At 41.4% G+C, this 24460-nt stretch overlaps 2 protein-coding genes across 4 annotated transcripts in view; one reads left to right on the forward strand and one right to left on the reverse strand.

Annotated features, from left to right (window-relative positions):
* Positions 1–12783, reverse strand: part of SEPTIN10 (septin 10) — a 24809-nt gene extending 12026 nt beyond the window's left edge. For all 3 annotated transcript variants that reach the window (XM_032100463.1, XM_032100464.1, XM_032100465.1), the window contains exons 1-7: positions 12514–12783; positions 8742–8859; positions 7844–8039; positions 6212–6398; positions 2549–2710; positions 1031–1127; positions 316–478 (exon numbers count right to left, since the gene is read on the reverse strand). In XM_032100463.1, coding sequence (XP_031956354.1) covers positions 316–478; positions 1031–1127; positions 2549–2710; positions 6212–6398; positions 7844–8039; positions 8742–8859; positions 12514–12753 — 1163 coding nt within the window. In that variant the 5' untranslated portion in view covers positions 12754–12783. The remainder of the gene's footprint in view (positions 1–315; positions 479–1030; positions 1128–2548; positions 2711–6211; positions 6399–7843; positions 8040–8741; positions 8860–12513) is intronic.
* Positions 12710–17791, forward strand: SOWAHC (sosondowah ankyrin repeat domain family member C). The gene has a single exon (XM_032100466.1). The coding sequence runs from the start codon at positions 12884–12886 to the stop codon at positions 14381–14383; it is 1500 nt and encodes a 499-aa protein (XP_031956357.1). The 5' UTR covers positions 12710–12883; the 3' UTR covers positions 14384–17791.
* Positions 17792–24460: the final 6669 nt, after the last annotated feature.

The raw sequence follows: 24460 nt of genomic DNA on the forward strand, positions 1-24460 counted from the left end.
TTTAAAAATTCATAAAGTGCATGTACCAAAAGAAAACAGACACACTTCCTTTCTAAGAAAATTAAAATCCTCAGGTTTATTACAGAAGAGAAAGATTTCAGAAATACAACTGGCTTTCATGTTTTCAAAAACAATGCTCATTTAAACCCATATACTTCTCCATGAAGACAACTGAATGAACAGCTACAACCTCAATTAAAAAAAAATATTCTTTCCTTCCTAGAAAACCTATTTTATGTATGAACCCTGCTCTGCATTGGGCTGATGTGAAGTGAATGGATGCTGAAAGAAAGTGCTGCACATGAAGTCCTTTACCTGATTGGCTTGTTCTCAGGGCCAATGTCTCTGCAACCCAACTTTTCCAGTCTGCAGCGTCTGTACAACTCATAATATGCACAAGTCTTCTCTCTTAAGTCTTCCATATTGGTGCAAAGCATCCTGCGAAGCTTTACAGTGTCACAGTGGCTCTCATTTTCCACTAATCAGTAAAAAGATTTTATTATTATGCAGAAGTAGAAAATACATTTTAAACAGCATCACTTATTTTGTTCACTAAATATACTTCTAGGAAAAGGTATCTTGTTGTTTATTATAACTCTTATACTTCCTCATCATTTCTAATATACACACTGACATACTGAAGACCTGTAAGCACTGGTGAACGTATTTCAACCCATCCTGATTTCCTGTTTGAGCTGAACAACAAACACCACATTTCTCTCTTTTTTAACCCTCTTCTTTACTGACAATCACAAATGTTTGAAATTTGGTAGTGCTAGAGGCACTGCCACTATACTAACCTACTCAAATACTACATACACCATCTCATACCTTAATTCCAAGGATGCATCAGTGTGGATGAAACTACCGGTTAGTGCACGCCTCAAAAATTAATTGTTAAATTCCTTAAATTGTTGATCCAAAATACAGTCAGCCTGGCATCAGTGAAACAGCCCCTTGTATTATTGGAGAATTTTATACTTCAACAACAGCAAAAATCTTGTAAAAATACTTTTAAGAATTCCTTTACCTTTTACAATGCCCCAAGGGTATTGACGAGCTCTCACCATTTTGTTTCCAATTTTCACCTTTTCCATACTTCCTACCACAGCAAATGGCAAATGACCCTGTAAGAGTCATACCAATAAAGTCTTATCTGTCAGCATTTTTATGCTAAAACAGAAAAACACTTCAGAAAAAAATTAGGGAGGAAAACACCATTTCAGGAAAAGCCAACAGGAAGTTTCAAACCAGAAACCACTCTTAGGAGATCAGTAGCTAGGCAGTATCTATTGATAAAAAACTGAAACTCATGAAGTGGGAATGAGAGCAGTGCTAAGTCCTGCATGTCAGGAGGAATAAGCCCATACCACAGCATATGCTGAGGGCTGACTGTCTGGAAAAGCACTTTGCAGAATAAGACATGGGGGCAACAATCTTGTGAACAGCAGGTTGTTCCTGATTCAGCAGGACTGCCCAAAGGCAAAGGCAACCAACTGCATCCTGAGCTGCACTAGGAAGTGTCAGCCCCAAACAGAAAACTGGTCCAGAACATATGACTCACATTCAGTCAGAGCTCATCGTATCCCAGTAACACTCATGTGACAACCACAGGTTGGAACCTGTGGTGGTGTGGTTACTGCTGTGGGCTTGGCACAAAGACAGGCTGGGCACTGACTGCCTGCCTGCTGACCCAGAACAGCTGACCAAATAAAGGAACACCATTACCTGGAAAATAAATCACTAGCAGAGCATGGAAGTGGTAAGTAACAAACCACCACGTTTCCCCACAGCAAAAGGACCTGTTACTGATGGACAGCTGCACATTCTCACTCCCTGGCCAGGTAACAGAGGCTGGGACTGCAGAGCCATGGGGTCTGGCATCCTGGCTCCTTTTCCCTACTTTCAAACCCTGGTACACACAAACATGGTCATGTGCACCTACAAACACAGGCACAAGAGCAGCAAATACAGAGTGCTCAAGGCAAAGCCATCTAGCTTTACAGCCTTGCAGAAAGCTGGCAGCTACCCCTGGGACAATCAGAAAGGACAACAGAAAATAAGCTAGAGTTACATCTGACTTCTTCATCCCAAGAGAAAATCTGTCCTAATTTCAAAAGAAAGTACTAAACAAAAGAAAAAAAGCAGGTGGAAGACTTGCTGTGATAAACACCAGAGAAAATTGTAGACATGAGGCGCCTAAATATCTTCTCTACCAGATGTAAAATTTTATTTGTTGAGGAAAAGAGCAAAGTCAATCTGTCCATCTATAATAGTAATTATATATTAATTAACCAGATATTAGAAAAACCATTTAGGCATGGGAACCTCTTTTCTGTTATAGATATCAACATCAGAGGGACAGGAAGATTTGCAAGTGGAAAAAAAACCCCAACACATAAGAGCTTTTTAAGGAGAGAGAAAAAAACCAAACAAACTTGTGACATGCAAACTTATAAGCTTAAAGACAATGGTGAAAGCAGTGACATTTATCAGCAGAGAATGATGCTTTAGTACTGAAGTGTCAATATTTTTGTCATTTACTTACATTTATGATGGTATTAATTTCAGAAACAGTCTCATCATCAGTAGGAAACTGGTATATCTGGATGCCATTACTAATTAATTCACTCATTATTTTCTTCTTGAACTCCTCTAGCTCAGCTTTAGAAATGCTGTCTGCTTTGCCTATAACTGGTATAATGTTCACCTATTAATGACATAAATTATACAAAATGTGTGAGACTTCAATTTTGAGGTGGGAACTTTTGTAAATAGAATTATTTTCTAATAAGCTGTTTAAAACTTCCCCCGCGGTCCAAAATTTTCCATCAATTAAAAATATTCTCAAAGGCATCATTTAACAAACTAGCAACCAATTATTCAATATACTCCCTTAAAAGTAATTGATTCTAAGAACAAGGAAGGAGGTCTCACAGAGTGAAGTACTCAAAAGAAAGCAGTGCCTACTTATTAACTAAATGCCATTAAGTATTTATATCTCTGCTAAGAAAATAGATTGTTTAGTTCATAGCAGCAAGGGACATGGCTCAGGTGTTAAATGAAAGCTGACAGTCTAAATACACAAAGAAAAAGAAGCTGGCTACCAAATCCTGCCTACCCCTGAGCCTCTTCCTTGGGTTCCTTTCAGCTACATCTTCTTCACCTCACCACTGCAGCAGTTTCTCAAGTGTCTGACATGAGCAGAGGAATGACAAAGGCTAAAACATCTTGCTTTTCCATCTTGCTTTACACTAATTATTCAGAACACAGAATTCAGTTCCATTAAACTGCCCTATTTCCTAAAATAATTATGGCAGTAACTTGGAAGGCTGTAATGCCAATTTTTTCTTACAAATCCTATTGCCACTCCCAAAATACACATTTTTCAGAACTAAATGCAAATAATGAATGCCAATATCCAAATATTTTGAAAGAACAATATAAATAACTCCTCCAGATTTCAGAAGATGAAGAGTTTTACAGAGCTCCTTGATCACAGATGCAAAAAGGAAGGAGAGGGAGGAAAAAAAAGGAAAACACACATACACTTTCTATTCTTCTGAATATTCTGTCTGAATGGAAACACCTAAATGTCAAGAACAGATTCAAAATGGATATTTTTCAAATAAGACTTCTGTCATAAGCAAAGTGTCCCAAAGAGTAAGAAGCAAGCCAATTCTGAAGTATGACTTCTAAGGTTACATGATGACAGTCCTTAATTGTGTAGCATACACGATCTAAGCATATATGGGGTAAAATATCTAAAATCAAATAAAATGATGGAATATATTTTTTTAATAACTGAACTAATTTAGAATTGTATAAACAATCTGTTACAGCTAGGAGTAATTCACACCTTCAATCAAATTAGCTGGGGGACATCAATTTAGGTTTTCTCTAATATAGGTCTAAAAATAGATGGAACACAAAGTCCTCAGAATTAAATTAACCTCTACTCTGTCTCTTCAACATGAAACTTTTTCAAGCACTCATTAATTAGGAGAGAATTTCTTAGAAAACAAATAGCAGAGGAAGTCTACCAAGGAGAACAGTAAAAAGCAAAATCATCAGAAACTGTGATTACAGCTGTCAACACTGACATTAAATCCCCACCACTGTATTAAAATTGAAAAGCATAATATTTACTCTGGTTTTAGATAAGCAACAAAGAATGAAAAGAAATACATGTATTTGAAATTACTGTTGGTTGGAAGAGCAGGCTGATTTAAGTGTATCTCTGTGAATCAATATAAAAATTTCTGAAGATCCTTTCTGGAGGGAAAAAAACCCAAACTAAATCCTCACAATACTGACTTAACCATAACCTGTATACAATTCTGCAAGAATGAATTAGAACTGCAGAGCTCTTAGATGAATAATCACTATTCCCAGCAAGAAAGGGTACAGGGAAAGATTCCCTTTATCTGCAAATGAAATCTGGCTGGTCTGTGATGATGCCATCCTAAGCAAAACTACAGGATTTTCCAAGGTCTAAATTCTTAGCTAGTCATCCAACTCATAATAGAGAAAAATAAATTGACCATAGATACTCTGTTTTTTTTCTTCAAGGACTACAGAGTACAGGATGAACCTAATCTATTCCAAGAACCCTCTCGACCTCTGAGCTGTGTAATCTGGTATTGTTTTGTAGCAGCAGACCATAACAAAAGCACACAGTGCACACTGTAGTGGATTTAGGAAGAAACTCAAGACATCTTTGGACACAGATTTACACATCTGATGGATGCATGTGGCTGTATCATCTTTTTACAGAATTCTGTACTCAGTGAATGCACCCAGGGACTTCCACATCCCGGGAAATTCCAAGTTCTTCATTACCACTAGGACAACGCAGTACTAAAGCACCACAAACATGGCTCCACAACGAGATGGAAACTAAACTACAGCTAAAGCATATAACTCTTTCTGTGTGTACATGGTATTTCTGTAGTAAGATCAGAAAGAAGAATCCATTGCAAAGGGATAAAACAACAGATTTACATGTGGTTCATGCACTCTCTGTGCCAAAGCAGGACTAAAAATATTTGCAGTAGGTGGCTAGACGCCAAAATTCCCCAAAGCAGAATTACTTTTGGTTTATCCTCATGGAAGTATTTTCTCAGGATACTGGGACTTGAGGATCTATATCCTTTTCTTTTGAAAGAAACACTTTTAAAGGAAGTTCAGTAAAGAGAGGGCACAACCTAGAAACCAACAACATAGCACATAGAAATGACCCTGCACTCCCCTACCCTTGTACCACATCTTCCCTCTGCCTGCTCTCTGCTATTGAGAAGCTCAAAATGCAAACTACATCCACAAACAAAATAACAAAAATCCCAAACGTGCTTATCAGCCACAAATGTGGACTAGACAGCTGATTTAATCCTTGTTATCTTGGAGAAACTTCTCACAAACAAGAAAATGCAGAAAGAAAATTTAGCAGGAGGGGCTCTAGTAAAGCACAAAGGAAATGGCTAAAGGCACAGCAAATGCATTTAAGTTTTCAAATTTCTCAACATTTCAACAAATTAAATCCAAATAATATAAGGTTTCTTAAAATTGTTTAAACATTTAGCTTCATCCAGTTCACACAGCCCTATTACAGAAGAAAGTTAAGGATTTAGAAAATGCAAGTAATTTCACTAGAAACTGCTGCTATTTTAAAGCTTTCTAAACAAATCAAGATGTTAAAACACTACTGCAGCCTATCTTAGACAAAGCCACGCTGACGGGGTGCTCTGTTCACGGCACATGCCTCTTCAGTTATCTATAACTAAGATCTTCATAGTGCTGCAGAGCTTTTTATATGCCAACTTTCCAGCAGCCCCAAAACTAGAAACAAGCTTAATTAGAAATACTACAGCACTTATGGAAGGTACCCTATCCAATCTCACTACGATGTTTACAGTTTAATAAAAGTAAAGTTGCTGTGGTTCTACCTTTTTTACTGTTTTTTCAAACTTTGTTATGCTTCTTTTTTCAATGTTCTTGCTGGATGTCTCTCTCCTTTTGATTTGTAAATAAACAAGTGATGAACTGCAAGCTACTTGCAGAGCCCATTTATTCTGAACTTAAAGTATACCAGTGCCAAAAAAATTACAAAACCAAACACATCAATATAGAACTGAAAGGTGGTAGTGGACCTAAAAGCTACAAGATGCTTTAGAAAGTAAGACAAATTCTTGGAACTGTTTCTAAGTCTTACCTTACTGTCTAGGCTTCTCATAGTTAACAAATCTATGGTTTTTAGGCAACGGCCTGTAGGTGAAATGAAATAGAGGCAGACATGGATGCGAGTATCATGGTAGCTAAATAAAGAACGTATAACTTTCAGTTCCTCCTTGAGATAGGCTTCAAACTGTGCATCTATATAATCCACTATAGGCTGATAGCTGTAGGAAATAAAATTTAACAACCAGATATTAGCTACTCCTAAACAGAGACAGACTAAGAAGGGAATTCTCTTGTCTTGTTCCGTGGATTTTTGCTTTACATGTCAAAAGGCTGCTCAAGTAGGGCAGAAAATTACATGTACAGACTAATTTTAATTTCTGAAAAGCTACTCAAAAAAGAATTGTGCATCTAATACACACAAAACACTTCTTAGCTGCCATTAGTGAAAAAAGCTACATAAAGTTAATTATGATTATAATCGAACTTCCCAAGTGATGTTTTTAAACTTTTGCCATTGAGCTGTCGAAATAAAAAATTCTTATATTTAAGAAAGACACAAAAACCTCTTAGGTAGAAGAAAAGAAAGAATGTGCAACTAATAGTACCAAGAAACAGGATGAACTTTATCTTCTGAAGTACTGTGCATGAGAGAGCTCTTAAACAACAGACAAAAACTAAAATGAGAAATGTTAGAGAAAATAAATCTTATTTATAGTAAGTACAGTTTAAGTATACTTTATCCTACTTAAAACCAGATTCTAATGTGCTTTCAAAAAGAAAGTTTCACTAGATGTAGAAGCAGTGCACCCTTACATTTCTTCTGCTACACAAAGTTTATAAACCAGATCAAATGCTATTGAAATCCAGAAGCAAGTGTTGCATAAAAATTTAAAAGAACGAAAAGGCACCTCCTATACCACACACCAAAACCTCTGATACCTATACTAGTACCTGCTTGCATCTCCTTCATCCAATTCACTAGCAGTAGCTATTATTGAGTCATATCATAAGGCATAGCTCTCATGATAAATGCGACTAACCTTCTTTTATTATATGAGTACCACCATTTAGGTACTCATATAGCATAAATTCTTTACAATTAAGGTGAAAGAAACAAAATCTGCTGAGACAGTTCAGTACTGTAAAAGCTTAAATTCACAAAAGCAGAGACTCAAAAAAGTTCTGAAAGCCACCAGTGTGCTGCCTCTGCATCTCCCAACTTAGCTGTCCGAAAAAAAAAAAAAACAAAGGCCTTTGGTAATCCACATGATGTTACTTTCAGTTTAAGGTCTTCAACATGTTACAGTCAAATTGTTAAAAACCCTGTAGATCTAATCTATATAACATACAGTACTTTATAATCTGCTTGGCTGTTTAAAAACCCTCCTATTGACCTCCCTGCTTTTCTCCACCCCAAAAGATACTACTGCATGTACACACATTTATAAAGGATTATATCATAAAGAAAGGGGCAGAGTTCATCTGATTTATAAAATAACTTCCTACATGAAAGACAAATAGGTTTACTTTGACACACAGGGAGAAAGTTAACCATCTATTCGGAACACATGTAAGACAACCACTTACTACAAAGCCCAAAGAAAAATCAGCTGGCAATTGAGACCAAAACTTCAGCATAACATAGTGACAAGAGGGCACTTACCTATCTGCTTTGTTCATCTGGTCACCAAATCCCACTGTTTTTACAATGGTCAGCTTCAAAAGAACATTACTTTCCTGGAGTTCACAAGTCTGGGCTCTAAGTTGTACACTTGACAGAAAATGTGTTGATGGAGCATCCTCAAAATTGGTGTTAAACAAACTGCTCATCAAGGCTGATTTCCCAATTCCAGTTTCCCCTGAAGGTAAACAGAAGCGTTTGGGAAGACATTTTGCACATCAAATAAACACATAATAAGCACAGAAATTGTACACAAAAACTTCTCAACTGATTTCTCTGAGCAAAATGTATTTGTGCATTCTTTTAGTGAGCACAAAATATATTTTCTTTTTTTTTTTCATCCTACATATAAGGGTAAATTACCAGCTAATGAGTAGTGAGCAGAACAGTACCTTGACACTGATTTCTTTAAAAGTGAGAATTAACTTCCTATAGATTTAAAAAAGTTAAGTAGATAGCTGTGAAAACAGAGATTAAACAAAGGGTTTTTAAGAATAAGGGTAAAATACTAGAGCAAAGCATTTAATAAGTATAAAAACACTACAGTAATACCACCTGGGAATTTTAGAATTTTTTTAATCTGAAGCTCTTTGTTACGAGTGTAAGCCCAGCTTACTCAAAAGAATCCAAAAGGCTGCTGATAAATGAATAAATAACTGGCATCCATTTTCAACATTTTTTGGTCTTCGCATTGTTTACAAAAATGCTATATACTAACCCAAAGAATGAATATAAATAAACAAAGCTGGGACAAGGGGTGGGATTATAGTGCATGCTTAACATTAAAGAAACTGTTTAACACCACAACTGGATTTAAATTTCAGTCACTTCCTAATTTGGGTATACCACTAAAGCCTTAAAGCACCCAGATACTACTCACCAATGCAAAGAACGTTGAAGCAGAAGCCATGCTTGATGGATTTCCTAACCAGTTGGTCAGGTAAGCTATCAAACCCAACATGTGCAGACAAGGACAAAGTTCGACAGCCATCATTTTGCTACAGAAAAATAATTTTAAAGTATCAGTTAACCATGGCAACAAATTAATTCTACTAGAAAGCTAGAACTCATTCCTTATGATTTCACATGCAACGAAGAAAAGCCAAAATCTGGGTAAAAAAAGACCTGTCAAATCAGCTTTTTTCCATGATTTGAGAAAAAATTAAAATTTACTTTACAGGACAATTTGCAGGCTTAAAATAAAGTCCAGGTTTTGCAAAAAACCCCAAAAAAACCAACAAAAAAACCCCCAACCAAACAACCTTATGAAACATGAATGAAATAAAGTAGACAAGTCCAACTGAAAATGTAAACTGAAAAATGTAGGGAGAAAATAGATCACAGTTGGTTTGCTCCTAGAAATTAGGAAAAAGTATTAAAAACAATCTAAACATCACAATTCAAAATAGAGAACATAATTAATCAGAGGAAGGTGCGTGTTATCAAACGGAACTCATTCTGAAGAGCTGGAACTGAAATTGCTATTTAGGTAAACTAATACATTATCCACACTCATTATATGCACCAGAACTCTGAGATAGCATTATATTGATTTCATTAGAAATATCTAAACGTGCACATTCCTTTTCAAACATCAGCTAGCAATCTAGAACCAGGACATCAAGGCAGTGAGCATACTAAAAATGCATAAGGCGAAACGAAATATCTTGGTTCACACAAATGAACTGTATTTTTAAACAAACATTACATATCAGAAGTAGAAACGGTGACAGGTCCATGCTATTCTTTCTCTTTCATTTCCAATCCACATGGAATTGGAAACCATTACTGTTTCCTGTGAACATGCACACAGTTAACAGCAGGAAATTTTTTAATTTAGCACTTAAAGCCCATAAAAGTAGCACCTTTCCTAACAGGTATGCATAGCAAGACTCAGAATTATTGTAGATAAAAGGATGTGGACATTCCTCACAGCAAATACCCATCCTCTTCTTGATTTGCACAGGACTTCCTTGTATGGGACTACAGACTGCACTGCACTAACTGCACCAACTCTCATTTTTGACTACTATAATCAGATAATTCCATTTTAGACTAACATGAGGGAAAATGCATATGCAAAGTGAACAATTTAAAGAGAAAATACGACATCTCTGGATATTAAAAAAAGTGCATTCAAAGCATGTCTGAAAACAAAATTTCTCAAGCCTTCTACCAGAAAACAATTACTATTAAAAAGCGCAGAGAGACACTGAAAACTGTCAGTATCCTGTCCATTTAAAGACAAGTGTATCTGAGACAGAGTGGCGGCACATCTAAGAACTCTAGCTACTCAGTCTCATACTCAAAGCACCTCTATTGCCACTAATATAAGACAGTTCCTCTAACACAAACTATTCAGTCTCCACACCAAAAACCAGTGCAAGAGGCTCAGCATGAGTGCAGAAAGGACGCCCTTCATCTTCATGTCACCAGGCGAAATCCCAACCGTGCTGGGCTACCCTCAAAACCACTGCACTGCCATTCGTAACACTCCAACAAAAAAACTGTCGCAGGAATAAATTTATTTCCTTCTGATGTCCAGGTGTTAGAAAGATAAATTACTTTGTCAGTAGAATTGCCTTGTTAAGGTTTAGGACTTGACATGCCTCAGTGATCTCAGAGCTGGGGGAGGTTAACAAAGCTTGGAGAGAAGGATGTGCTAATGATACCGGACACAAAGAATGCAAAATTTACAGGCCACAAGGACATTTGGCAGAACTCCCAATATAAGGAAGAAACTAACAAAGCCAACTCAGCAACTATGCTGAAATCAGCTCCAACCAACTCAGCTCCAAGGCAATTTTGGCAGGAGGAGATTGTGACCACCAACTCGTGGACCACCAACTCAAGAAACCCACCAACTCAAAAGAAGAGAAAGATTCCAAGTGTGGCCTAAGTAGCATGACAAACGAGAGAATCACAAACCAATAGAAGGTAGAACACTAATTAAGAAAACTATGCAACTAGTAGCCAATGACCCTTGATCTCCCGGCTTGCTAAAATGTGTAAATGTAGTTTTGATGACTGGGCAGCTAGCACTTTGTGGGTTATCACCTAGCACCCTACTTTGCACAAACTAGAATAAAGAAATAGAAGTACCTTGTCTCAGTGTGTAAATTGTTGCTGCCTACCAAGCAGCGAGCCCTTACTCAGCACACCACCTCCCTTCCTTATGGAAGAATCACTGTGTAAACCTATTCCACCTGACCACAACTGAAGCATTCTCTTAATAGAAAAAAAGTAGCCTACATTTTTCCTTCTGAGATTTTCCAAGGACATCGGCTGTTTGTCCCTAACATCAGCACCTCATACAGCTTCACTCTGCTATTGTCTAACAAATATGCAGAGAAATTAAGTCCACAAAAGTGACCACATGATACCCGCATTCTTACTGCTTCCAAAGAAATATCACCTAATTGATCACCTAACTGATCTAAATCGCATCTCATTCCTTCCCTCAACCTCTTTTTTAAAGGTTGAGCTAATTTGTCTGGATTTCTCCAGATTCATTACACTGGATGGGGCTCTGAGCAACCCGGTTCAGTGAAAACTGTCCCTGCCCCGAGCAGGGGGGTTGGAACCACACAATCTTTTTTAGATCACCTCCAACCCAAACCATTCTACAATTCTATGATTTAATCAAATATTTGGTTTATATAAAGTTGTCTTGCCCATTAAAAACAGCATAAAAAAACCCATAGCCTGAGACAGTGCAACATTTAAAAATTATTCTTTCTTTCAGAAAGAAACTAAAAAAATTATTTTCTTTTAAAATTGCCACATATTTCTGGCTAAAAGCTCACAACACCATGCCGTTCCGAAGCAAAAGCTAGGTCTCAGACTACTACCACTCTGCATAAGCCTCTGCAGAACCAGACCAGCAGTCCAAGGAAGAAACTAGCTTGCTACTGGGCTTGTAGAGGTGACTGAAATTTGCCCTCCAAAACTTGAAGGAAACTGTAATCAGTGTGTGCTTATGCAGAAGGTGATGGTCCCGCCAGCCCCAGGCAGCTACACGGAGGCCCTGGGAAGGATGCCATGCCCTCAGCCGCGAGGGTGGACATCACCACATTAACGTGCCCATGGGCAGCCCAAATGTGGTTCTTCCGAGCCCCAAGTCTTCCACTACTACCAACAGGCACAGGAACTACACTCCAAGGGGACGTGCTGCCGTGTGGATGGGCTCAATGTCTGCAGAACATAAAGTTGACAGCTTTGCCATTACGCAAAAGTAATTCTTCAATAGCCAAGATTCAACTTAATACTTGGAATACGCGATACGCCACGGGAGCGCTAAGAAGGGCGGCATCTGAAAACAAGTTCCTTTAACAACAAGTGTCCTAAAAGCCTGGCAGCTCTGGGAACTAGACGGCGTGAGGAAGGAGCCTTCATCTCTGCCGCTAACCCGACCTGACGCGACCCTCACCAGCGCCCAGCACGGAGCCGGGGCAGCGCCCGGTTCCCGTAGCGAGATGCAAGTGGCACTTCCACCTCTTCGCACGGTGTGACCGCCGCCCTCCTTCCCCTCCTGGTGCGGGCGCTGCCGGGCCCCTCCGTCCCCTCAGCCGCGCCGGGCTCACCCCCAGGGCAGGGGCTTGCTCACCAGCCGCCCCCCCCCCCGCGCCCCCCCCACCGCGGAGAGGACTTACCGCGTGCCGACCGGCATCGGGAGCAGCCATGACCCCGCCAGGCGAGGCAGAGAAGGAGGGAGGAGAGCAGGGAGGCAAAGGCGCGGCCGAAGCTGCCACTGAAGGGGAGAGCCACGCGGCGGGGAGGAGCGCGAGGAGGGGATGCGCTGCGGCTCCGCCGCCGAGGCGGGTGCTGTTGGTGGGCGCCTCCCGGCCGGAGGGCGGCGCGGTGCCGCCGCCGCGGCAGTGATTGCCGGGCATGGCTCCGCCGGGAGGAGGGGCTCGGGCAGCGGCGGCTCTGCCGCGCCCGCACCACCACTGCCACCACCATCACCAGCAGCGGCAGTAGCAGCAGGAGGAGCGCCGGCGGCGCGATGGGGTAGCGGCGGCGATGGCGGAGCTGCAGCAGGAGTCAGTGGTGCGGTTCCTGGCGGCGCGGGGCGGGCGGGCGCGCAACGCGGAGCTGCTGGAGCATTTCCGGGACTGGCTGAACCCCGCGGAGCCCTCCCGCCGCGGCGCCGCCCGGCACCGCTTCAAGGAGCTGGTCAACGCAGTGGCCACCGTGCGCCAGGAGCCCGACACCGGCGTCAAGTACGTGCACCTCCGCCGCCGGTACTGTGCCCCGGAGCCCCCCGCCGCCGCAGCCCCCCTGACCCCCGGGGAGCAGGAGCCTGCGGCGGAGAACAGCGCGGAGCAGCCGAACTCGCCGCCCTCCCCACGGGCAGGCGCTGAGGAGACGCCGCCGGCAACAGGCGATGATGCCGGCAGCCGCCCTCAGCCCGCAGGGCAGCGGGGCGAGCCGCCCCGGCCGAGCCCGGCGGTGGCTGGAGGCCATCGGAGGGGCTCCCGGCGGGGGCTGCCGCCCGGGCGCAGCGGAGGCGGCGGCGGTGAGGAGACCGCGGTAGCGGCGGGCCCGGGGCGGCCCCCGCCGGTGGACGAGACGGGGGCGGCGGAGGGAGCCCCCGGGGCGGCGGCGCAGGGCGGTGGCCGCCGGAGCCTGCGGGAGGCGGCGCGGGGTAGCTCTCCCCAGCTGAAGCGCGGCGCTCTCCCCGGCGGGGGCCGCGGCCGCGACTCGGACAGTGCCTCCGTGGCCTCGTCCTCCGCCGAGGAGGAGGGGAGCACCACCGGCTCCGTGGCACTGGACCCCCTGGAGCATGCCTGGATGCTGTCGGCCTCGGACGGGCGGTGGGAGAGCCTGGAGGGGTTGCTGAGCTGCGAGCCGGCGCTGCTCTGCAAGCGGGACTTTATCACCGGCTTCACAGTGCTGCACTGGGCCGCCAAGCACGGGCGGCAGGAGCTGCTGGCTACGCTGGTCAACTTCGCCCAGCGGCACGGGCTGCCCGTGGACATCAACGCCCGCACGAGCGGCGGGCACACGGCGCTGCACATCGCCGCCATGCACGGCCACGCCGAGGTCGTGAAGCTGCTGGTGGGAGCCTACGACGCCGACGTGGACATCCGCGACTACAGCGGGCGCAAGGCTGCGCAGTACCTGCACCAGGGCACCTCGGGGGACATGCGGAGCCTCGTGGGGGCCCTGGAGGAGGAGGAGGAGGAGGAAGGGAATGCTGGCAATGGGAGCGGGCGCTGGAGACTCTCCAAGGTGTTGCCATCTAATCTCATGAACTACCGGCTCTCCCACCACCACCACGGCACTGGGGAGGAAGCTGAAGGCACCGATGGGGCAGCGGTGCCAGGCAAAGGCAAGGAGATGACCAGGAAAGCCTCTGGCAGCGGACGGATGAAGCCTCGGCTTAATAAGATCCGCTTCAGGACTCAGATCATCCACAACACACCCTCCTTTCGTGGTGACACTGAGGAGGAAGAGCATGAGGAGAAATCCCTGAAATCATCATTCAAGCTCAGGCCGAAGTCCAACGTGTTTGGATAAGGCCAGGGAGCATGAGGTCTGGGAGGTGAATGCACGGACCAAAGTGCCCTCAGGTGTAGCGCAGAAGGTGAGGCAGGTACGAGTGGGTGCTCATCTACACTCATGGACTCCGGCCAGATGGGTCCTGAGTATCTTCCTTTAACTCCCAGTTCAGTGTCAGTGAGCCCAGCAGGTCAGCAGGGCTCTGGGAGCCCACAGCTCCTGAGAGCAGCTGCTTCAGCTGGGCCCTCGGTGCTGAAATGGGAGGCAGTGGGTGGGTTGAGAAACGCTGGGGTGTTTAAAAGCTGTGCTCCTTTCTGTCTAAAAGCAGGCTTTGAGATCATAAACCTGTGTTAGTGGATCTACTAGGATTAGTGAGGTGAGTGGGGGAAAGAAAAGTGCAAATGCTTTACTCTTATGTTATCAACTGGTACTATAAACTATTAGCAAACAACTTCGTATGTCAGAACACCTCAGCAATATACAAGTATACCTTAAGTTTCTCTTTAACAGCAATACCACCTGGCACAATGTGGGGTTGGGTACACAAACTGAGATGGTAGAGAATGGTTTCCTGTCAGAATCCAAGCTTCAATCCATCAAAGAGTTGAGCCTGTGTTGACTTTATGCATTGAAAATTGCTTGATTTGACATCATGAATATATTATTAATTTTTATTTTAAATTCCATTGCACTGCAAGCAATGAATAAAGTTAACCATGTGCAGAAGTCTTTGCTGTCTGAGGTACTACTGAGCTTGCTTATCGCTGTTGGAATACTAATACAAGACAATACAAGCATAGACTTTATATATATATTTGTATCTTTTGTTTTGTCTTAGGCAAAGCAATTTTATTTTAATCACTGTGAATTCTCAGGTGCCAGACCTAGCGCAGTTCTAGTTATTAAGTCTGGTCAAGTCTTGTTAATGTTCCTTGTGTAACTCACTGCATACTGCATTTAAAATCAGAAAATTGTGTTGTATGTGTTACCTGTGAAAGTCGTTCTCTTTTAGAATAAAAGAGCACAGACACCATTGCATGAAATCTTCATGAAACTCTAATTTGGTTCTGTAATGTAGTAGCTACAGGTCTGTGTTCTCTAGTAACTTGTGTGCCAGTCCCTTCAACTGACACTGCGTGGAAATGGAGAAAAAATAAAAGTGAGGGGAAGAAAAAACAAAGCAGGTGTGTGAATTCACACATAGGATGAAAAAGTAGAATTCCAAAACTATATCCCTGTTTATCATTCTGAATGAAACAGCATAATTGCATATTCTAGTTAAGTGATGGCAGTGGTGTTTGAGTTCTTTTAAACCTGTATTTGTAGAGAAGTGATAGCCAAGGCTTTGAACTGTTGTTTGACAACCTAGTAAGTCTTAATCTGATTGATGAGCCTATCCGTCTGCTAAAACTGTTGGAAACCTTGAATCTTGTTTCTCTGCTTTAAAGGTAGGAGTTCCAGTGAAATCTAGGAGGCAGATTTATATTCATATTCGGCTTTCCGTAAGAGGTACTGAGCTCACCCTGGATCCTGAATGCTACCCAGTGTAGCAGCTCATCTGTGTTTAGTTGTTAAGGTATGGCCAGTTTCAATGCAGCATCTGTCAAAGCATGTTTCTAGTTGGCTTCCTTAAGATGCATGTGCGTGCCTGGCCTGTAACTAACCAAAAGTAGATAGGCTTTGACATGTTAAAATCCAAATTTGAGACACTGATTAAATGCATGGCACAAGCTGTAGAACACCTCACAGGAAAACTGCTGCTGGGAGTGTGCACTTTTGAGGTAACAGCTCTCTGTGGCTGTTGCTAGTGACTTACATTTCTTGTAGCAACGGAAAGGAAGTACTACTGATGCATTGGCATCAGACTTTCCATGCAGATAAACAACCAGTTTCTGCACTTCATGTCAAATGCTAATAAATGACAGTGTTTGCACAGGCATGCAAGTGACACTTAACTATTTCTGGGAAAAGCTACATTAAAAAAAAAGTAGAACCTCTGCATAGGTGCTGGTCATTACTTTTGTGCAAAAAGACTAGAAATTATAGAGAGGTTCAGCTTTAGTTTACAATTTATAAGCTATAGTGTTATAGATTTCATGTGCCTTCATTCTGGGTTGGTTGCCACAAATGTGATGGATAAAGTCAGTCTTGCAAAGCACTTTGTCTTTATGTCTGTGGGACGGGACCAGAAATTTTCCCTCAGTCCTCCTCGTTTAAACTGTACACATGTACAGTGGGGTGTCTGAAACGGGGGGGATAAATCATACACATTATAACATAGAGCTAATTCTGTTGTAACAGAAAAGAGAATTAAATTCCTAAGTCTTAAACTTCCTTCTCTCTGGAAGATAAATAGGTTTTTAGACTTCTGTAGGAAGGAAGTTTTCTGACTGAACACTTAAAACGTGAGTACTCTTCAGTATGGGCATGTCTGAATTGAGTACATATTCCATGCAACTACTGATGTCCAAAACTTATTAAAGTTGTTCTCTGCTTTGAGAGTTTGTAGTTCTTTCATACAGGCTGTTGGGTGAAGTGTTTCTCTCTTCACATGCAAACAGCAAAGAATTGCACAAAAATACTGAGTCTTAGACAGCTATTGGGTTCTGGGGAAATAATTTGAGGGTTTCAAATAGAGCATACCTTGGGATTTTAAGAGACTAACTGGAATATAATGTTGCATAATACAGTAGAACTTTGCAAATTATTAAGGGAACTTGAAAAATAATAAAAAGATGCCTAATTATAACTCATTATTTGAAGTATCGAAGTGAAATTGCTGGTCCACTGATACTGTTTAGTTGTCAGTTAATGAAATTTCACCGTAATGGTCCAAAGGTCTTTGCAAGGTGGGATGCAACAGAGCAAATACCTCTTTTGGTGTTTGAGATATACTAAGGAATGGCTGGATAACCACTCATATCTGTCTGCGCTATGGGAATAAAGCACTTTGATTTCACATTATGACTCGTTACATTCCACATGGTTGCTTTTTATAACATGAGCTAAAACTTATTGGGGTTTTTTTGAGACAGGAAAGACTCGATGCCCTATTTCAGTATATTTGCAGTCTAAAGGTATGCTTGAGTCAAATATTTTGGATACTTTGCCTAGAAAGATGTGACTGAAATAAAGTTGTATGGTACAGAAAACCAGAGCACTAACTGGTATCTTTTTAATGGTACGCCTGAAGTTACTGAATGTGTTTGTTCACTTTTTATGATGGTGTGTAAGGCAGCAAGACTGTAATGTAAACACGTAATATCTTTTTTTGTACTTTATGTTTGAAAAATTTTAGAGGCCTGGAAGCCTGTTGGGTTTTATTAATACACTTTTTGTGGTTGTCTCTCTGAATGGTTATGAGTTGAGAATCTGTAAGCTTTAGTTTTATGAAATAAAAAGAGCCCATGAATGCTCTGAATTGTCTCCTGTATGCTACATACTTAAGTGCGTATTGGCTGTTAAAACTATCTACTGTTTTGTGTTGGTTTTTTTTAATCATCAGGATGTTTGATGCTGTCTAGCACTCAAGCAGTAAGACATGGAAAAAATACGGTAGAGTTGTTTGCAAGACAGTAACATTTTTCTTTGGCATCTACTTTCTAATAGCTCATGTCAAAGTAAATGAAGACACAACAATTTTTATGGTAGACAAGTATGTCTAAATAAGGGCCTGGGAGAATGGCATTGCTTAACTTAAAATAGCATCCTGACCTTACTTCTGTGCAGCTTAATATCTCTGACTCTGGAAAGACTAATACTTAGTTTTAGTCACTGTGTAAAGGTCAACACCTAATTAAAAAAGGTTTAGGATTAAGGTATTTTGTAATGTGTCTTAACTACAGCTGGTGGCTACTGTAAAGGGAAGTTTCATTACCAAGCTAGACTAGGGGATTTTGGTGTATCTAAAAGTTCTTTGAAGGTGTTGCCTTACCAGAAGATATGTTGAAACATCATGTGGCCAGTAGCTCCTAGCAGACATCCAGATTTGTGCTTAAACTGAAAAAAGTCTCAGCTGTTACCATGCTGGTGGATCAGGATGCATGCAGCTCCAAGCCGAGCAACCCTAAATCAGTAGTATGGTGACACAAGTGAGAGAAGAAGGGAGGAGGAAGTGTTCTTGGAAACTTAGGAGAGAACTGAGGCATGTGGAAGCAGCTGAGGTTATGGGGGAAGTGGAGGACTTGGTAGGAAAGCAGTCTACAGGAAGCTTGCTGGTCATGCGATGGCTTGACTAGTTCTTTAGAAATTTGTATCAAAACATATGTCCCTTCTCCTAGAGTAATAGTTGAGAGAGATGGCTTGCTGAGAGCTCTAACATAAATTAATGTCTGATGCTAAGTATTTTAGTTGGCCCTCTTACTAACATTTCTTAGTGTGACTAGTACTGTTTGCAAAAGCACAAACAACTCTTGTGTTGAGTGTAGCTACAGCTGTTGCAGCACAGTCCTGGTACATCAGAATAGCCCAGTGTAACTTCAGGCTTCTCAGTGGAAGAGAAGCCTTTCAGCATTGCATTGCTAGCTTATTTTTCCATTAGCTAGAAGGGAGGGCTAAGGAGATTACAGGCCTGACTTAATACACCTTGAGTTGTATGGAATGCATATGAACCTGAAGGCAATACACTAAACTAACTACTAAAAGTAGTTGATTTGTGCATTTCATTTCCTTGTTGGCATTGAAAAAACAAAAGGTACATACTTTCATTTCTTCACATCCTCATCGGAGTGTGCAAAGAAGGAAGAAGTCTGAGTTTAATAGAAGGTTTTAGGAGAGGAACTAGCTTTTCAGTCTGTGTTAAACTGTGAACAGTTTGACAGAAAAAAATGAAACATGGTTTTGAGTTCCTAGTTTTGTTATAATGAAACATCATGAATGATGAACATGTTCCAGAACTTATCTCCTATGATTTTTCAGTTTAGCCAAATTTAGTGTTGACGTGTCCTAATGTGCACTCATTATTGGAAAAATTGAGCCAACACAGCAGGTTTTGTGTTTGCTTTTAATAAAACTGTTAAAAGTTAGGTAGTTCATCTCCCGTGGTAAAACCTGAAGAAACCATGTTCTGAGACTTTTACCAGGAGTGAAGCTGCTAGTGGCACATGAGATGCCCTTAGAGCAGGTAATAGGTCAAGGTGCAAAAGCATTCTGTGGTCTTTCAGGTAGACCAGCCATGCCAAACGAGCCATTGTAGTGTGTTTACATGCACCTACCCTTCTGCACAGACAGCCGTAAACTGTCCCCTCCCCTGGGTTCCTGGGGGCAAGTCACAGGAATCTATTTTAACCTGCCCTTATTTCACTAAGAGGCATTTGGCAAACCCGCAGTGGGACTGCCAAGAGCGACAGAAGTGGAGAGACCCAGGTCCGTGCATGGCTCTGCATCAGTGCAGGTAAATGATTGCAGCTGACTGCTATCAGTCTAAAGCAGAAAGCCTGTAGAACGTATCCTTGCATCAACCCTTGGCCATGAAAAGAGACATTGTAAACCTAATCTCAAATGCTACTAACAACCAGAATAATTCAATCACATGGGCTGTATCTGGGCATTTCCTCAGTACTTCTCTGCTGGAGCCAGAAGCCTTTCACTTTTGCTGGCTGGCTGTTGAGCTCTCCCTGTTATTTCACTTTGCAGTTCCTTAAGAGTGCCTGAGAAACTCGTAGTAGGGTGGGCATGAATAAGAGGTGTCTCTTTCTGAAGCTGGGTGGAGTGATGGTTGGATGGGTGGAGCTGTTGGCTATTCTGGAAGTGGGTTTGGTTTGTTTTTTTTTTTTTCCTTTTAAAAAAGAGATAAAGGATGCCTGCAGTATATGTTGAGGCACAGAAATCCCTTGGGACATTTCGTACTAAAGAGGTGCTGTCCCTTTTACTGCTTTAAATACAGAAAGACAAAATTAACTGTGCAGACTATAAAGATGTCTCTGTTCACTGGACATACACTTGCATGATATAAACCATCAAAGTACCAGAAAACATGTTTGTAACACTTGAATATATAAGGACATCTATATTTGCCTAATCTTTTCCTTGTTGCCTGTGGCATAGTATCTTGCTACGGATACATCTTGTGGAAATGACCGTATAATTAAAGGAATGGAGGTAAATCCTGCTGGTTCAGGTGCTTCCTGCAGCAGGACCATTAGCTACCAACCTCACACTTGTCTTCTGCCTCTTGAAACACCCTCTTCTGTCACAGCAGGGCTGGCTGGAACAGACTGTGGGTGTTGTAGCTGCACCCCTGCAGTCTGCAGCTGCACAGTGTGGGCTCCAGCACTGGCAAGTCTGAGGCCTTTTGAAGCTGCTGGCAGTTCTTCCTTGGATGGGGATGGAAGCAGAGATGCTACGTCGTTTCATCTGCCTGGGACATTTACACAGGTATCACTCTTTCACATGTAAATAAATGATGTGAACTGAACTACGGGTGAAACTGGAGGGCTGAGAAGACTTTTGGTGTTAAATGGTGCCAAGTACCTCATATAGCTGACATAACTAATTAATATCATATTGCTGACATAGCTAGTTAACAGTCTGTTATTAATCTCCAGCTACTGACAGAAATCAGTTGGATCAACACTGAACAGTAGCTACAGGAAACTACTGAAAAGAGTTGCTGCAAGATTATCATATCTGTTCATAAGATACTTCATTGTTCTTAAAGATATCTCATTAAGGATGTTTTTTCTTCACAAAATGAGTTAGTTGTGTCATGGGTAAGAGCTTGCAGTGCTACATCCACAGTATGTTTTTTAAGGGCTGTATAGTAGGTCACTGACAGCTGTCAGCATGCTAGGAAATACTAGGCTTTTGGGTATTAACTTGAAATTTTCTTGACATCGAAAGTCTGCTTCATGTTCCTGCAGTAATCTCAGCTTCCTTGTAGCCAAATTTTTGTTTCTGGGATAACTAAAGTGCTGGGCAGTTCTTGAACTTGTGTATGCAAGAGAAATGTGGTAGTGGCCTTTATCCAGTGTTTACATTTGTGGGGCTTAAATAAAATGAGAACCCAAACCTTTTCCTGGATCTGGAGTAAATTTGTCTGAAGCAATGTTTGCAAACAGGCAAACATTGAGCAGGGACTTCTGCTGCATGCACTGAGGGACTGTTTTTTTCTCTCTGATATACCAGTTGTACAGAATAGCAGTTGTTATTTTTTACATCATTGCAAAGTTTACAATTTAGCTCAGAACAGATAACAAATCAGAGAATTCTAAATTAAAGTGTGATTCCTTCTAGACTGGAACCCTGGCTAAAAACAAAGTAACTGGTTTTCCACTTGGTAGCAAAGTCCTGCTATGAAAAAGTCTGCTGCTGGTGCTTGGCAAAGTGCAGAGCTCTTGGGAGCGGAGTGCTGTGCATCTTCATCCCTTCTGTACTTACCCTCTTCTTTCCTAGCTGCCTCTCACACGTCCCCCTTTTTTTTTTCCTATCTCTATTTTTAGTAGCTTGAATTGCATAAATATTGATTAATAGATCTATAAGGCTCAGAAAATGGGGATGCTTCAAATAAAGAAATCTCTTTATTAAGAATGAAATGGAAAAACTAAACATAAGCTCTCCTTTTCTGCTTGAAATTTCAGGACTGGAAAGAACAAAAATTATGTTGATAATAAAGGTCTCCACATACATAATTTTAATTACAACAGAGGCAAAACTTAAAATTGGTGGGTAAATGTAGAAAAAGATCGCACTTTCTCCTTCATGATTTTAGTGTTATGTACTTAAAGTCAACACTGTGAATCATACTCTGCTTTGAATAAGAAACACTGCATATAGTTTACAGAATTTCCAATGATTATTCCATTAACCATGTCAAAAGTAGTATCTTTTACAATGGGTCCTTAATGGGATTTCTGGCTAACTGGATTGCCCACATCATCATCTTACAAATGAGCCCCTTTTGATCCCTGTGTAACTGAATCCAAGTTCTGGAAAACTTTGCCTCACATCCTGTTGAAAGTAAGAATACTGTAACTTTACAGATGACTAACATTTTGAAAGTTCACTTTCCTACACACCCTTCAAACTGAAATGCCTGTTGTGAAAACAATGGAAAAAAAAAGCAACCCATCTCAAACATGCCAGTACACACAGTGAGAAAGCAGTACAGGGCAACATCTCCTGTCTTTGTAACCACTGAATGATTTCAGTGTTCCTCATTCCACACTAGTGCTCTTCAGGGGTCCTTTTCTGGTGCCTGGTTTAAATCCCTTTGACCTGTTACAGTGGAGGGTCAGTAATGAAGAATTAACTGCTCTCAGAATATTGCTTTTCCACCAGTGTTCTTGGAAAGGAATTGTTGCTGTAGGCTATGGAGTTGTTGCCAATGTTGCCAGTGTGGCTTCTTTTTATGGTCATTTGCAGCCTCATGAAGGTTTTGCCTGCTTGTTTGACTTGATATTGAATGAAACAACAGGGAAATGATACTGAAGAAGTGGAAATTGATTGCTTGGGAGAGGAGGAAATGCATTAAGCTGTCAAAACTTCTGCTGATGACATTGTACAGTCAGTATCCCATAATCTCAGATGTTGTTCAAATACAAGAAAGGATGAAGCTCCTCACCGACAGTCCCTAGGATCTTTGCAGCCTGTAGATTCTCTGCAGATGCTACTAAACTGCTTCCAATCCACATATCAGAATGGGAAATACTGCCTAAAATATATCCCAAAAATTATAAGCCTGAGGAAATATGAGGCACACAAATAGTATATGAGTTGTCCAAGTTAACACAGTAAGACTGTGAATAAGTAGGAAGTACTGTACCCAAAAAAACCCCACAAAACCTGCTCAGCCAAATTCTCATTAAATATTCAATCCTACAATCTTAAATATGGAATTTATGTGGGATTCAAATATCTCCTAATTTTGGAATTTTTGAGTAACATCTTTAAATAGTCACAGTTTCTTCACTCCCATGAATGATAGCTTTGCATTTGCTGGTTGTCTCCTTTTTTTTCCCTCCACCCTGTGGCTTGCAGTGACAATGTGGCAATTCACGAATGAGTGGGTGACATAAAAATGTCACTGTTAATCCTCACTGGTATTGATGTAAAGGGTCTATTTATGTTTGCTGGCTAAATCCTGCATCTAACAGAAGGCATTTATTAGTCTGTTGTTAGAATAATTGTTTCTTTAATGACATGTGATGTTATATCTGATTATGCACAGAAGCAGAAAAGACAGCTGATGGAATTGTAGTGCAAATTGCAAATTGCAGTCTCACAGGGAGATAATAATAAAATCTTAGGGGTTTTTTTTTCTGAGAATTGCTCTGTATTACACTAATTTATGTCCATTGCTTCTACTTCACTCCAGAACTATGATTAACTAGAACTTCCTTATGTTTGACCTTAACTATGCTTTTTTCATGTCAAGTGCAGGAATAAAGTTGGTGCAGGTATGTGTCAGACAACTTGTATTTTATCAGCAGCAGTATAAGCATCTTGATTGAGCAGGATCTACAGGACTAATATGGTCATCAAGAAGTTAAATTATTGTATCAGTTACTCTTTTTAATCTTTCTAAAGCCAAAGGAGGGAACAAGGACTTTCTGAGGATAAGTACTTTTAAGCCAACATAAATTGTTACCGTAATTATGCAATAGAGAGCCAGAGTTCTCCATGATTTGTATACCACAAACTATGTCACAGCAAATTATGGCATTGCAGACCAGTTATTAGTCCACAGATTACAGAGTATGTTCAAGAAGTTACTCCATCCAACTTTTATTTCTTTTGTTATGTTCTGGTAATTACCTTCAAAAGAGCCATGTTAATGTACAAGCCCTGTACCATTGTGTGAATAACCAGCTGCTTCTCCGAGCTCTGCTACAGAATGCTCTGTCCCTCAAACCTTAAGAACTGCTGCTCCAGGGTAAGAAGTGTTTCCTTGTTTTGGAAACACGAAAATAGTCAAGAAGAAAGTTTGGAGTTTTGGAATCCTGGCCATCAGAAAAGCTCTGAAGTAGCAAACCAGCACTTGGAGGTGACTTTATGCGCGATTCTTGATCCTATACTGTGGTATGATGTTATACCTATGCAGGCCCACCTGGGCTTACACAGGAAAGACATTGATGCCCCCTGTTCCATCCCCATCCC

The sequence above is a fragment of the Corvus moneduloides genome, chromosome 2 (assembly GCF_009650955.1).
Source record: "Corvus moneduloides isolate bCorMon1 chromosome 2, bCorMon1.pri, whole genome shotgun sequence".
Classification (NCBI taxonomy): domain Eukaryota; kingdom Metazoa; phylum Chordata; class Aves; order Passeriformes; family Corvidae; genus Corvus; species Corvus moneduloides.